Consider the following 13,575-nt stretch of genomic DNA (forward strand, 5'->3'; position numbering starts at 1 on the left):
ATATAAAGTTGTATAAGTGCTTTTGTCTGTGGTGTGTTTTATTTTCCTCATCAAAAACAGTGTCTCTGTGTCAGAAAACAGGAGGGTTTATAGCATCTTATCACATGGCAGGTCTTGGGACACCTCAGTCAAAATATACAAAGATCTCTGGCAGTTTAAAACAGGAAAAAAAGGGAAGGAGTGCAAATGATACAACTTTTCTGCTTTGTACTTGCCATCACTGACATGACTGCATTAGAGTACAGGCAATGTAAAGCACCACGAAGGACTCATCACCCTTCAGGACTGAAGGGAAGGGAGAGAGAACTAGGTTTTCTCACACTGCAGAGCTTTCCTTGAGATGATAGTGATCCCTTCAGTGTCCTTAGAAAGGTTCAGTGCATTACTCAAAGTTATTACGAGCTGTGACCTTGCTTGGCTAGCTGGTGGCAAAAGGCAAAACGTACAAGGTCTTAGAAGCTTGAAAAGAGATTAGCTAAAGCAGAACCTTAAATCCTGAAGCCCTGGAAAAAAGGCTCACTGAAGCATTTGGATCAGCGGTGGCTGGGGACCTCTTTTACTGCGTGAGCTAGAAAGGACAGTGAAGGTGAGAATGGCAGCACGGAGTGCAGCTGCAGCGGCAGGAGGGAGGAGCAGCAAGTGGATATCCCTAATTTCTAATACAAGTAGGGAAAAAATCAGTGAGTAGGAGATTTTTATTTATTCTACGTCCCCATCCTGCATTTCTGCAGGCCTGAAGTGAAAGGCTGAGATTGTACTGTTTTGAGCACTTCTGTTGTATTTCCGTCACTGGCTATCTATCCTCACAAAAGTCAAAGAATCAAAGTAAAATCCTACTTCAATGCATGTCAGGGGTCATTTTGCAACCTAATTCCCTGGAGGCACAATTTTGCTGAATGAATATACCCCAAAGAGACCAGAATAGTGGATAAACCAAGAGCAAGCTTTTCCTTTAATTCTCTCTTTCTTCACCTGATATTTTGGGGCCAATTCTGAAGGTTGTTTGAACAATGTGGGCACCTGCCCAGATGGATGGGCATTGGGCCTTATCAGCGCATTTCTCAGAGAGCTTTCAGGCGGATGGTGGGATGGTTCACCAGAGAAGAGCATCATATTGATTTCTAGAGGCAGGACTGAAAGATGGTTAAGGAGTCAGAGTTGGGAGGTTAAGCTTTGCAGTCAACTTATATCAGGGACTAACAGATGCCAGCTTTGACAGGGGATCAGCTGAAGGGCCAGTGTCCCCGCACGCAGTGCTGACCGTAGCATTCCCTCGCGTGGCGCTGGCCACGGAAACAGGTGTGTTGCAACCATGGGCAGCTAAATGGGATCAGGAAGACCTTGGACTATGCGGAAAGATAGAACAAAGTATTTGGAGTGATCCTGTGAATGCAAAATCCAAGATTTCACAGAAAAGCTCTTTGTCACCCTCATTCTCCCCTTCTATGGACAACTATTGTTCCTACCCTGCAGGGGAGGATCAGGCACACAGAGAAGCCTTTCGTCAGTGTCCCGTAGAGATGGGCCTTCAACAAAATTCCCCTTCCTCGAATCCTCTGCACACTGTCCTGTCCTTGACAGTAAGCCTGCCCCAAAATGTCCACTGGATTTAGCAGTAACAATCCCAATGAGGTTTTGAGTGGTGAGACAAAGAGATGGACTCTCCAGTGACTGTGACTGACCACTGTCGGTCTGCTGGAGGAATTCCCTTTGGAGCAGAGGTGAAGCCTAACAGTCACAGATCTTTGCTACGCATATAATGATAGAATCATAGAATGGTTTGAGTTGGAAGGGACCTTAAAGATCATCTAGTTCCAATGCCCCTGCCATGGGCAGGGACACCCTCCACTAGACCAGGTAGCCCAAAGCCTCATCCAACCTGGCCTTGAACACTTCTCATGCCATGGGCAGATAAAATAGATGTGTCTGGGGCTAATGAAGCAACACGTTTTGTGAATAACAAGCCTTTTTGTTCCTTTTTTTGACAGCAAAAAGAGGAGAAAATGAAAATTGGATTATGGCTATTTTTAGGCAGATTAAAAAGTTATTCAGACTAGAGAGAAAGCACCTCAAAAATAGCTTGAGTGATATGAAAGTGGAGCAATTGCTGAAGATCTACAAGAATAAAAGGAGGGCAGGAGCTGTGAATGCTTCATTTTTACAGACCCGTCTGATGTGCACCTCCTTTAAAACACACTCTGATGCCACAGAAAGCCTGCTCCTGCACCCCAAATCCATGGGATCCTTCAAAGGCAACAAACCAGCCTGATATATGCCTGGTCATCCCACAGGCTCAGTTGTGCATTTTACAGCCTAAGCATTCAGCAAAAGCCACCCACTGTGACCCAAGTCTTGTGTGTCTCACTAAAAACAGTCAGATATATCCAGGTTTGTCACATCTCCCTTTAGAAATGACAGCCCCTGAAGGGTGCCTCTATAGGGAGTGTATTTCTGAGGCTGTCTTGCTCTGGCTTCTACCCACATTCCTCAGGCTTCATGGCAGGGGGGTTGGAACTAGATGATCTTTGAGGTCCCTTCCAACCCAAACCATTCTATGATTCTCTGAGTCATCATTAGGACTTCAAGTTGCAGGCAAACGCTGAACTTCTGAAAAGTCATGAGCAGAAACTAAGGGGAGGCTTTGGAAATAAGACAGACTTGGAAACGGTTGCCCACAGAGTTTCCGTCAGTGTGTTGTGGGCTGTTCAGGTTGGAAGGGAAAGTTTAGGGGGGGGGTGTGCTCATAAGTCACCCGGAGGATGGGTATAATTGCTAAGTAACACTCACCTTTTGCCCAAAACATTGAAATATCCCAGCCATACAATGGGAACAGCTGGTTGGGGTGAGACTGGCATGCACCAAGAAGGGACATCATGTCTTCCCCGGTGTGGATGGAGCAAGGCTGTGATGGAGCAACGTGCAAGGAGGAGGCCTGATGAGGCCACGTGTCTGCGTATCACTTTGGCAGGGGAGGGAGACCCGTGCCCCGCTGTTGAGCTCTTCTCTGCCAGCGCCTCAGCGTGCCTTCTCCAGCAGATCCCCTTCAGCCCTGGCACGCGACCAGCTGGCCTGCCTCCACCTGCCTGTCGCTGCCAGTCATGGGGCAGAGGAGGGGAAGAGGTGAAGGGCTGTGCCACCCAACCCTTCTCCCCCGGCGGCGGCGTGGTGCGGGCGATGCAGCAAAGCAGCAGCCAGCGCTGAGCTCACGGGGAATGGGGAAATGGTCACGGTTCCCGGGGAAATGAAGAGGACGGAATTTGCAGGACCGCTTGCTGGGAAATGCAACAGGGTTGTGTGAAAAAAAAAAACAACACAGGGCCAGCAGGCAGGTCCCATCTGCTGGCAATGGTGGCATCTGTCCATCGTCTTGAGGAGAGCCCTGCCTGGGCACACGCTGCCTGCCCTTCATCCCCCCTAGTACGATAAGGTTTTAACCACTCACCAGCAATGTATGGGGCTCGGTAACTGCTGTGGGCATGGGAGGTTGCAATGTAAAATGCCCTCTGCTTTGGGATTACAGGTCCCGGTGGGATTACCATTCTCCTGGTACCCCGCAAGCAGAGAAGGTGCTTCAGAAAAGAGCTTGAATGTCAGCCGGCAGCTCCGGCTGATGCCCCAGGCAGGAGGAGGAAGAGGAGGAGGAGGGAGAGGAGGAGGAGGGAGTCCCACGAGCGCTCACCTCCTTTGCTGCTGAGGAAACAGGACTTTTCCTCTAGTAGTGCAGATGAGGCTCTGAAAGTGTTTAACCCGAGATCTGTTATCCAAAGCCTAATCACTGTGATGCCCAAGGGGATGCAAAGAGAGGTACCCTTATTATAAATTGCAGTAAATACCTTCTATTTTTGTTAAGCCCTAGTAGGACAGGCTGTGCCTTGGTTTCCTGTACAAGTGAAGTCCGTCCCTTCACAAACCCTGCCTGCGTATTCCCAGCATCGACATCTTCCACTCCCTCCCTCTTGCTTGCGCCCTCTCTCTCAGAGGATGCAGAGTGCCAGCAAGTCCCTCAATGGTGTCATATCTGTCCTTTTTATTCATTGCAGGGTTTATTTTTAGCCTGAAACAACTGCTTCCTAAAAATGGAGTTCCTAATGACACAGGAGCTGGACACAGCTATGTAAGGTATCCAGGGCTTGGCCTGACAGCTTCTCCTGTCTGTCTCTTTGTTGTGAGCCCAGGACAGCAAAGTTTACTGCTCCCCACCAGCCTTGCAGTGTTTGGGCTGATCACCAGGAAGGCAGCAGAAAGAGAAACTCGGTTCGAACTTCACCTGGAGCCTTTGGTCTCCCCCTCTTCACAAATTAGGAAGGAAGGGGACATTTACCCGCCCTCCGCTGCACTCCAAGGGCTCCGCAATGAGGGCGACTTGCTGGATCCTGGCAGGTTTTTACCTGCTTTTCTGCTGCAAGGCAGAAGAGGGACTGAACTTCCCCACTTATGATGGGAAAGACCGAGTGATCGACCTGAACGAGAAGAACTACAAGCAGGCCCTGAAGAAATACGACATGCTCTGCCTGCTCTTCCACGAGCCTGTGAGCTCTGACAAGGTCTCCCAGAAGCAGTTCCAGATGACGGAGATGGTCTTAGAGGTAAGCGCCGCTGCATGTCCCAGCCAGGGTCAATACCACAGCAATATTTGGAGCTGTGGAGAGGAGCCACGGGACAGACAGTCAAAAGGTCTTGTGCAGGGGGGTGGTTGAGCACCCAAAAGTTTGGGTTTGTTTACTTGGATTTGAGTTAGCCCCTGGGTTCTGCGAAGCCTAGGAAAAAGCCTCTTTTGTGCTCTTCTGCGTTGTTTGCTGGGAAATAGTCTTTCTGGATTGTGCGTCAGAAACCCAGGCAATAGCGAATAACCTTGCAAACCTCAGCAACGTGAAATCAGCTCAGCTGAGCTTTCCCAAATCTCAGCACAGACCTGAGTCCGTAGCTTGAAATTTTTAGATCCTTTCTCATTCTATGCAAGCCAGTATCCCCCTTGTATTCTGGATTCAGTCCCGTTTTCTGTCCCACTAGGAGCAATCAGCCAAGAAGCCTTACCAAACTGTGCTGCAAACAGGCGTCCTAGCTCCCCATCTCAAAAGCTCCCCGTTGGTTCAGCATTAAATCTCTTTTTGTCTTTCTGCTACTTGGTTGCCTGCTTGGAATCAGTCTGTGGCCGCTTGTTAATGCAACCATTCACTTCTGTGCTGGAAAAAGAGTGTTGTTAATTCTTTGGTGAAAGAATGATTAATTAATCCTCAGCAAAATAAATCATGGTAAAAATTACAAAGTAGATTCGTAGCATTCTTTCTTGTAGTGTAGCTGTAATCTAGGGAATCATACAGCAGCAAGCCTGGATTATTAGAAGCTCGTTTCCTACCAGGGGCTTACAAATATTCCCTCTTAACTAAAAGACACATTTGGAAAGAAAGAGAGAATTGCAGAAGAAACACATAACCTTTATTTATCAGATCCAGACAGAAAATGCATCACACCCCTAGGAGTATAGCAAATGTGAATTAGAAAATACGCTTGTTGAGGGCTAGGACCTGAAAAAGTCCAATGTCAAGTTCAAAGTCTACTGACCTTCTTAGCAAGCCTGACAACAAGAAAGATTCAAAAACTAACCAGATTTTACTCACCTGTCAGGAAACAATTACTTGTTCCAGGTGAGCGATCAAATAGCATTTGGCAAAGAAAAGATAACATTGGAACTCCAGTTGAAATGTTTATGGTTGGTAGTATAATTGCATTGTTATTTAATAGGATAGCTATTTCGTGCTCAATAGATGGCAAGTAGTTACTAGATATGTATTTATAGAAACCTGACAGAAGCAGGTATCTGTTGTGTACTATCAGTTTTAGTCCCCATGACACCTATACCCATGTTATCAATCAGCTGTGATGGCTACAACACAATCTGGCTTAAAGCTTTTATTTTGCAGGATATCTGGTTCAGGAGTGAGTACATTAGCTTAGGACTCTGGTGATTTGGTTTCCAATTGCCTCTCTGCCATGGACTTCTTATGTGACCTTGGGCAAAAGACTGAGGATTACATCCACAACAGGGCTTAATTGTAGTGCTCCAGTCCGCTAACGCTCAGCTACCAGCTAACCGTGCCACACATCAACTGGCACTTGTGGCTTTGACCTCAAAATTTCCCCAAGCACTTGCAATGCTGATTCAGTGCATGTCTCAAAGTTTCACAGTCTCCCCCCTGGACTGGGAACTGCAGCAGCAGCAATCTGACAGCCCAAGCACAAGAGCAATCTGCAGACTGAGCACTCCTTTGCCTCTGTCACCCCGGGGAATCACGTGGGAAGAGGGTTTCAGAAGGCAACAGCGGAGATAGGATGTGTCCCATCCAGCACAGGACGGAGCCCACCAAGGTGCTAGTGCTCCCAATTTCTGTACTAACTGAACCATGGGAGCACTCATGAGAGGAGCGGGCAAGCCAGGTTATAATCTGCTCTCTCTTGTGACAGCATTCGCCTCCCTCACCTCAAACCATGATATGTTGTGCCGCGGGGGTCACTCGCTCTCAGTCTCCCGTGCCAGAGCTCATCCAGCTGTGGGACTTCACCGCACGTTCACCAGGACGGGGAGAGGGAAAGAAATGGCTGCAGTGGCTCCGTGGCTGAGTGCGGAGCCCTTTATCTGGGAGATGAACTGGCTGGGATGGGTGTCCCTGGAGGCAGTCAGCAGCTGAACATGGCTCTCCTGTAATTTGAGCAAGTACTCGGAGTAGTGAGCTGCTGGGTAGACACAGGAGCAGTGACAGGGCCTCTCCTTCCAGCCAAACCTGGGAAAAGTTCACTCAGGAAGGCTTTATGTATCTAATTTCAGTAGAGGTTTCAGGGCTTGGAGTGCTGAAGGTCCTTTATGCCTGAAATGACCTATCTAAGAGGCAAACACTCCAGTCCGGGCTATTGCCTGCTGGCCACCTTGGGAGGTTCCTGGTGTAAGGTGCTGCTTGTGGTAAGGTGCTCCTTTCTGGAGCAGCTCATGTTTTTCCATCTGACTGTACTGACAATTTACCTGCTGATTCACAACGAGACGTGCTGCTTCCACAGCCAGGAAAACATCATGTCCTTAGCCCCTCTTCCATACAATGGCCCTGGTCTCCATTGTTAGGAATAATAGGGAGCCTCCATCCAAAACACAGGCAGGTGTGGAGCTAAGCAAAGATCTGACCTGGATGGTTAAGGGTTGTTAATTCCTATTGCCCGATGATCATGAGTGTGTGTGCACATGGGAAGGAGTGGTCTTAATGGATGTTAAATCCAGAAAACCTCCAAAAAATCCACCCTTTCTCTTTCTCCCACATGCACCTGATAAGAAATGTGTAAGTTCAAAGACCTGAAGAAATATCTTAGACACCAAGGAAAGAACAGGGGAAATCCAGCATGATTTCCTGGAATTATGTAGCTCGTGGTCAGTTACAAGCTCTGACTAGGCCTTCTCCCACGAGTGAGGAGCACGTGAGGCTCTCTCTTAACCGGGTCCTTTGGTGTCTAACAGGGGTTGAGCTCATGTGGCTACATTTCCTTCTTTCAGGGCACTTCAGTCTCTTCCAAGTCAGATCCCTGCCTCTGGAAAATTTGGCTGAAAAGGGCCAAGAGCTAGAAGAATTATTAGGGGAGGCAGCTGGCAGGTAGACCTGGGAGGAGAGAGAAGAGAATCATAAGGGTCTCATATCCTTAGGAAATCAAGCTGAAAACCTGACAGCACATGATTAAAGTTAAGCACATATTTAAGGACTTTACCAAGCCATAACTATGAACAGCAGACTGAGAAGAAAGTGATATGATAGGAAAAAATTCCTTCCCTGGATAAAAGCCCAGCATGCAGGACTGACTGACTCCGTCAAACGCTCAGGGTGCACACCAGCTATCACCAGAAAAGGGATGCCCTCGTTAAGCTGATACTACAGTGGGATAGCACAAGGGGTCTTCGGCTCCCTGCACCCAGGCATACTGGGAACTGTCACCAGATTGCCACACAGCCCAGGGTCCCTTTCCAGTTTAGAAAGGTAACGAAGGTGAAGACCATCACGAAGCAGTCTTGACAGCTCCTGCCACCTACACTGCTGGGTGCTACCTGCTGAGGACAGGGTCTGGGGACAACTGAGCCCCTCTGGGAACAACAGCAGCTTCTTTGGACCATCCTCTGTGCATGGCAACAGCTCCAAGGATGGCAGTGCCAGACCCTCAGGTCAGGGTGGGAAAGCTGGGGGCTGTTGGGGTAGTCTGCCGGGAAAATAGTCAAAGCAATGTTTGGAGATGCAGCTGCCTACTGCTTTTGGGCAAGGGTCGAAAAGGGTAGGGGAAGGATTGTAATAAGACAGCAACCCAGGGCAGAGACAGCATGAGCACAGGCTGCTTCACAGCTGAGGTTAAAGGGCTCTTCTCCTGTGCTTGCCTTTCTCCAATGACTCCACTCTGCACCACTGACTACTGAAAAGCACCTGCAGCTTGAGTAGGGAAAAGCGTCTGTACAGGGCAATGCCAGAGGTTGAACCAGGCAGTCCTGGAGCTCACAGTAGCTATTCCAGCTCTGTGGTGATGTTTACAAGAGCCCTGCATGCCCCGTGAGGTGAAGAAGCAGATGAAACAGCCAGGCACAAGGCTTCACAATAATTATTTAACAGACAAGTTAGAAAAAAAAAATCTATGAGTCAGCTTTAAGGAAGAGGGACAAAGGAGGAAAAGACCAAAGCAGTGAAATTGATAAATAGCTGTTCTGCTTTTCTTCTCCTCTGTAGCTTCCCTACCATATTTTATCCTGTTTCATACTACCTCTTTTCAGATCTTCTTCCCTCTCACCTCTGAATCTCCTAAATATTTAGATAGTTTTGCCTTCCAGTGGGCCAGCCCCTGTCTATAGGAATCATGTAAGAAGAATAATGAGCAGTGGGGCTAGGGTCTTTCCTTTTGCACTTCAGAAGCTCTCCCCAGCAACTGAGGTTGTCTCACTACCATAGCAGACTGCCCGCAATGGCAGACCATCGTCTCCGTTACCTTCTCTTCTGCTGAAATTTGCTCAGTCCTGGCTCCCTTGTCATTCTTCCCTTGTCATCTTTGTGCATGTGTAATATCCTTTAAAAAAACAAGTTTGTCAAGCCCAGATATTTTAGGCCCTTCAATGCAACAGTGTCCCTGGGCTGAAAATTCATGGAGAACTGCCCTAGCACAAACCAGTCTGATTAGAGGTAAGAGAAGAGGGACACGGTGCTCCCCTTTCCAGACCAGGTCTAGGATCAGCTTGACCTCTAGCAATAATAGCAGAACAAAGTGAAACACCTTGTAATATTTGGCCAATTCTGTAACACAAGGGAAAATTTCTACAAACCTGGGAGCATAAGTCCATGAGATCACATTGCATGAGATCTGCCTTCCAGTGCCCAACCACAGTCAGAAGTTACCTGTGGTGTGAGAGGGAAAAAGAGATTTTGAATCCAGTAAAAGGCCAGGGTTAAATTTGGTGTAAGGTCTAGCTCCTCCCAGTTCATTTGAGAGCAAGGATTTATTTTCAAGTGTTGAAACTACTGCAGTCTCCAGCTCAGGATGGAAAAACTGGTGCAAGATCAACTGTTTTTGGGGTGGTTCCACCCACATGGTCTTGAAATCTCTTGAGAGCAGATGGTTCCCATGAGAGTTCAGAGCCATGTAATATATAACAAAAAGAGCTCTGCTTCTGATGTGACACAGAAAAAAATTTTACAAATTTAGGTCTGTGCAGTTTATCACAGAAATTCATAGGAACCAGGAGACAAGATTCTAGTTTATCCCCATCTCTAGGTAGAATACAAATATAAAAAAATATAACTATAACTAACCATAACTATAAATTCAAGCCCTTTCTTTAAGCACCCTTCTCTGTTTGTTTCACAGACACAGATTTCAGCCTTTTTCTTTGAAAATGGGCATGACAGTGCCTCAACACAGTTTCCTGGGCCAGGTAGACACGTTAAACAGGACATGTTCACTGAGTGCCACAGAAACTGTCAGGTCTCTGGGTCCCTCCAGAGCAAGTCCTCAGGGTGAGAGATGAGGCACACCTGGCTCAATAGGTATGTGCAGAAGTCTACAGTGCAAGTGCCTTGTGCATACCTGTAATAAAAAAGGTGTTTTGGTTTCCATGGCTACTAAAACAGTGCCTTCCACTACAGATAAATTATTGCAAAAATAAGGAAGGAAGGGAGAAAAAAGGAAAAAGCGCGCACTGATTAGTTTGCCCTTTGAGACGATGTAAGTAGGTCTCAATTCATGAACAGCCAGCAGAGAAAGAGCACTGATTTTTAGCAGTAGCACCTAGGAGGATTTCACTCACTAACGTGGAAGTCACAAAAACAAGTTACAGGGAGCTCTGTGTTTCACAGATGGGCACATTGGCATCCAGGGACAAGTATGTGATTTGGTTTTTCTGTATAATAGTGACAGAAACAATTTCCAAGGCTGCTTTACCTGTTATTGCCCGGTTTCTCTCTTTGAAGTCTCCCCATCAGCTCCCAGCAGTGAGTTTGGACTGGCTGCATGAGCAGCATCTAGCATGAGACCCCACTTTCCATGCCATACCGCTCTTTGAGAGACACCTTCCTCAGCTGCTAAAGTGCGATCAGAAAGAGGTGTACTGACAGCAGTTCCCAGAGCAGAGACCAGCTGTAATCCCAGGAGTTAAAGAAAATCAAACTGATTTCATCCAGAGACCCAACTTTTATGCAAATGCCACCTGGAGACATGGCAGACCCTTGTGAGTTTGGGTTCACTTGCTGACACAGTGCAAGGCCAAGCCTGCTCGGGCTTTGCAGGCTTTCTCAGCCCTGGCTTTTCTCACTGTCCAGCTGGAGAGCAGACAACCTGTGTAGGTGCCACGCAAGACTTTCAGCTGCACAGAGACTCCTTCTGTGTCGCTCCTGCCTTCAGAAATGCAATTGAGGAAAAACACTGAAAAGCCCATCCTGTTAGGTCGGCCATCCTGCCACACTAGTCAGCTTCCCAAAAAAGTGCCAGTGAGGGTTTCCTGTGCCTTCCTGCTGGGCTGGTTCTCGGGAGGCAGGGTCTCACTCCTGTATAACGTGGTGCCTTTGCCCCATCCTGAGTGCGGGGGCCTCAGAAGGACTAGCTTGAGCTCACACTCGCCTACTCAGTGGACATGTGTGGTGTTCATAGTTATCATTTCATGTTGTCCACCTTGGACCTTGACATTTCTCAAGAGCGTCCCCGCGGGCTGGGGCAGCTGTTGCTCTGCGAGGCAGACTGTGTACAGTGGGCCATGCCATCCTCGCCCACCATGACCTTACTCCAGAGCTTCATCTGCCAGTGCCCTTCATCTAAAACTGAAGTAATCAAAGCCCATGACTGCCCTTCCTTCGTGCCTGAGCTTCATTTGTGGGTAGAATGGAAAGGGGATACAATAATTCTCTTTAAACACCCAAGAGGGACAAGAGCTATTTAAGCACTAAGCCTAAGGACAAATGGGCTATGAATAAACCAAGCCTGGAAACTAGGAAGTCCCTAATCACCAGAGGAGGAAGACGTCAAGGGGAGAACAGCCCAACGAGTTTTAAATGGACATTGACCTGGTTGTGACAGAGATTGAATGACACCATCCTGGGTTTGATGACCAAAGATATCCTTTTGCAGCCTCTGTCCCTAAATAACAGGCATCCAGGCAAGGAATCCATGGCCTAGGAAAGAAGCGACTTAGCAAGGTCCAAGTTCTCCTCTCCTCTTTTCTTTTTTTTTTTTTTTCCCCTCCTTTGCACATTGGGATTTACCTACATACATGAGACAAAACCTTGCCTGAGGAAATAGAACGAGCAGCAATTCCGCGGGGGGGGGCACAGAGGAGGCAGTTGCTCCTCCCCTCCCGGGTGCTCCCGGATGGCCAGTGCTCCCTCCTAAGCAGTGCTGATGGTGCTCATTCCTGCGCGCTCCCTGGCACAGCTTTGGCGAAGGCCAGCTGCCCTACATGAGACCTCCTTTTTCTGGGAACCCTGTCCGGCCCTGGCAGGAGACGGACCGCTGACAGCTAGCAGACCTCTGACACCTTGAACCTTGAGCAAAGGGAGCTATGTGGTTTTAAAGCTTTCCTCAGTTCTTATTTCTTTCTGCTCGTTCCTTGGGTAAAAGGAGCCCTCCATTCCCCTAGGGTCCCCCCTTGCTGATCCTTCCTGCGGATGCAGGGTGGGAGATCTGGCTCCCGCCTGCAGCATCCCAGGCTCTCTGGTGTTTCAGAGGAGCTGGCTGACACCCAGTCGGTCAGAAACTCAAGAAATCTGGCTTGTTCCGGGGAGCTGGAGGCATAGGAATGACATGGGCAATGGTTGGCAGAGGTGAACGGGCTGAATATCAAGCATGTTTCTCTCCTCCAGCACCTACTGAAAGGAGCCAGCTTGTGCCCTGCACAGGCTTCATGGCAGCATCCAGCCTTCAGCTTCAAAGCAGCCTCTCTGAAGCCAGAAAGACAAAAAGGTAGTGATGGCCTCACTTTTGTCGAGGACAGCCCCCAGCTTGCGCCTCTGGTCTCTGTTTTGTCAAAGGGGAGCTTAGCAGGGTGGCCCCTGGGCACCGTCCCAGACCCCACAACCTGGGTCAGCACATGCACGCACGCACACACGCACGCACGCCCCGGGCTGTCCTCACCGTGCAAACTGCCCAGCTGAGTCGGCAAAACATCTGTGATGCAGCGCCAGCGAGGACTGGCTGGCAGCAGTGGCAGGTGGCCCCTGCACCCGTGGGTGCTCGGTGGCATGGGCATCGGCCCCGCTTAGCTCATGGCTTGGGGGTGGAGGGGGGGGCTGTGCTTTGGCTTACAGCTTGCTAAAATTAGGGATGCCCAGTGTGGATAAAAATACTAACTATGCAAAACCTTTAGGGAGGCAGCCAAAGAGCACATCGTATGTCTGACCGGGCTGAGCGGCTGCGCGGCAATTAAAGCCCCCGGGCAGTGTTCTTGGAGCATTACCTGTGAAAGCCACCTCCGCGGGAGTGACCTTTGGGTGTTCCATATTTGGGGACTTGCCTTTTAGTCCGCAGAGCAGCGACCCCTGGGAGGGCAGGTTCAGCAATAAACAGCCTCTCCGGGCACCTCAGGTGGTGGAAAAGGGCAGGAAGGTGGGACCAACATGCTCTGCCCTGGTCCCGCTGCCAGAAGAGCGGCTCCTCTAGTGGCAGCTGCTCAGCAGGCTTCTACCTCTTCCCTTTGACCACCATGATGCTTCAGGACCTGTAATTTGCCAGTCTGAATTATACAAGAACTCAAAATATTGCTGGTGGGGTAAGCAAGGGGATGCTAGAGGAGACCACACAGCATTAGGAAGGAGAGATATCCTACTCTGCTCTCCAACAAACTGTTCACCAGCTTCAACAACACAGAAGTCAGTCGTAGCATGAAGGCATGAATCCTGCATAAGGATTCAAAGCTTTTGGGGAAATACCCTGGATTTTTGCAATCTCCTCCTGCTGCTTCTGGAAATAAACCCCTAACATTTTGCGATGTAAAATCATCATCATCACATCAACCAGGTTCTGACCATCAACATAAACTGCAGCTTTAAAGAGAGTAGGAGAGAAACAACAGAGAAGTGTAGATTG

At 48.7% G+C, this 13,575-nt stretch overlaps 1 protein-coding gene across 1 annotated transcript in view; it reads left to right on the plus strand.

The window, feature by feature from the left end:
* The first annotated feature begins 4,080 nt into the window (after positions 1-4,080).
* The window catches only part of CASQ2 (calsequestrin 2), a 35,165-nt gene continuing 25,670 nt past the window's right edge, over positions 4,081-13,575 (plus strand). Inside the window, exon 1 of the mRNA XM_054829469.1 lies at positions 4,081-4,586. Within this exon, the coding sequence (XP_054685444.1) occupies positions 4,353-4,586 (234 nt within the window). The 5' untranslated portion in view covers positions 4,081-4,352. The remainder of the gene's footprint in view (positions 4,587-13,575) is intronic.

This window comes from Grus americana, chromosome 1 (genome assembly GCF_028858705.1).
Source record: "Grus americana isolate bGruAme1 chromosome 1, bGruAme1.mat, whole genome shotgun sequence".
Taxonomy (NCBI): domain Eukaryota; kingdom Metazoa; phylum Chordata; class Aves; order Gruiformes; family Gruidae; genus Grus; species Grus americana.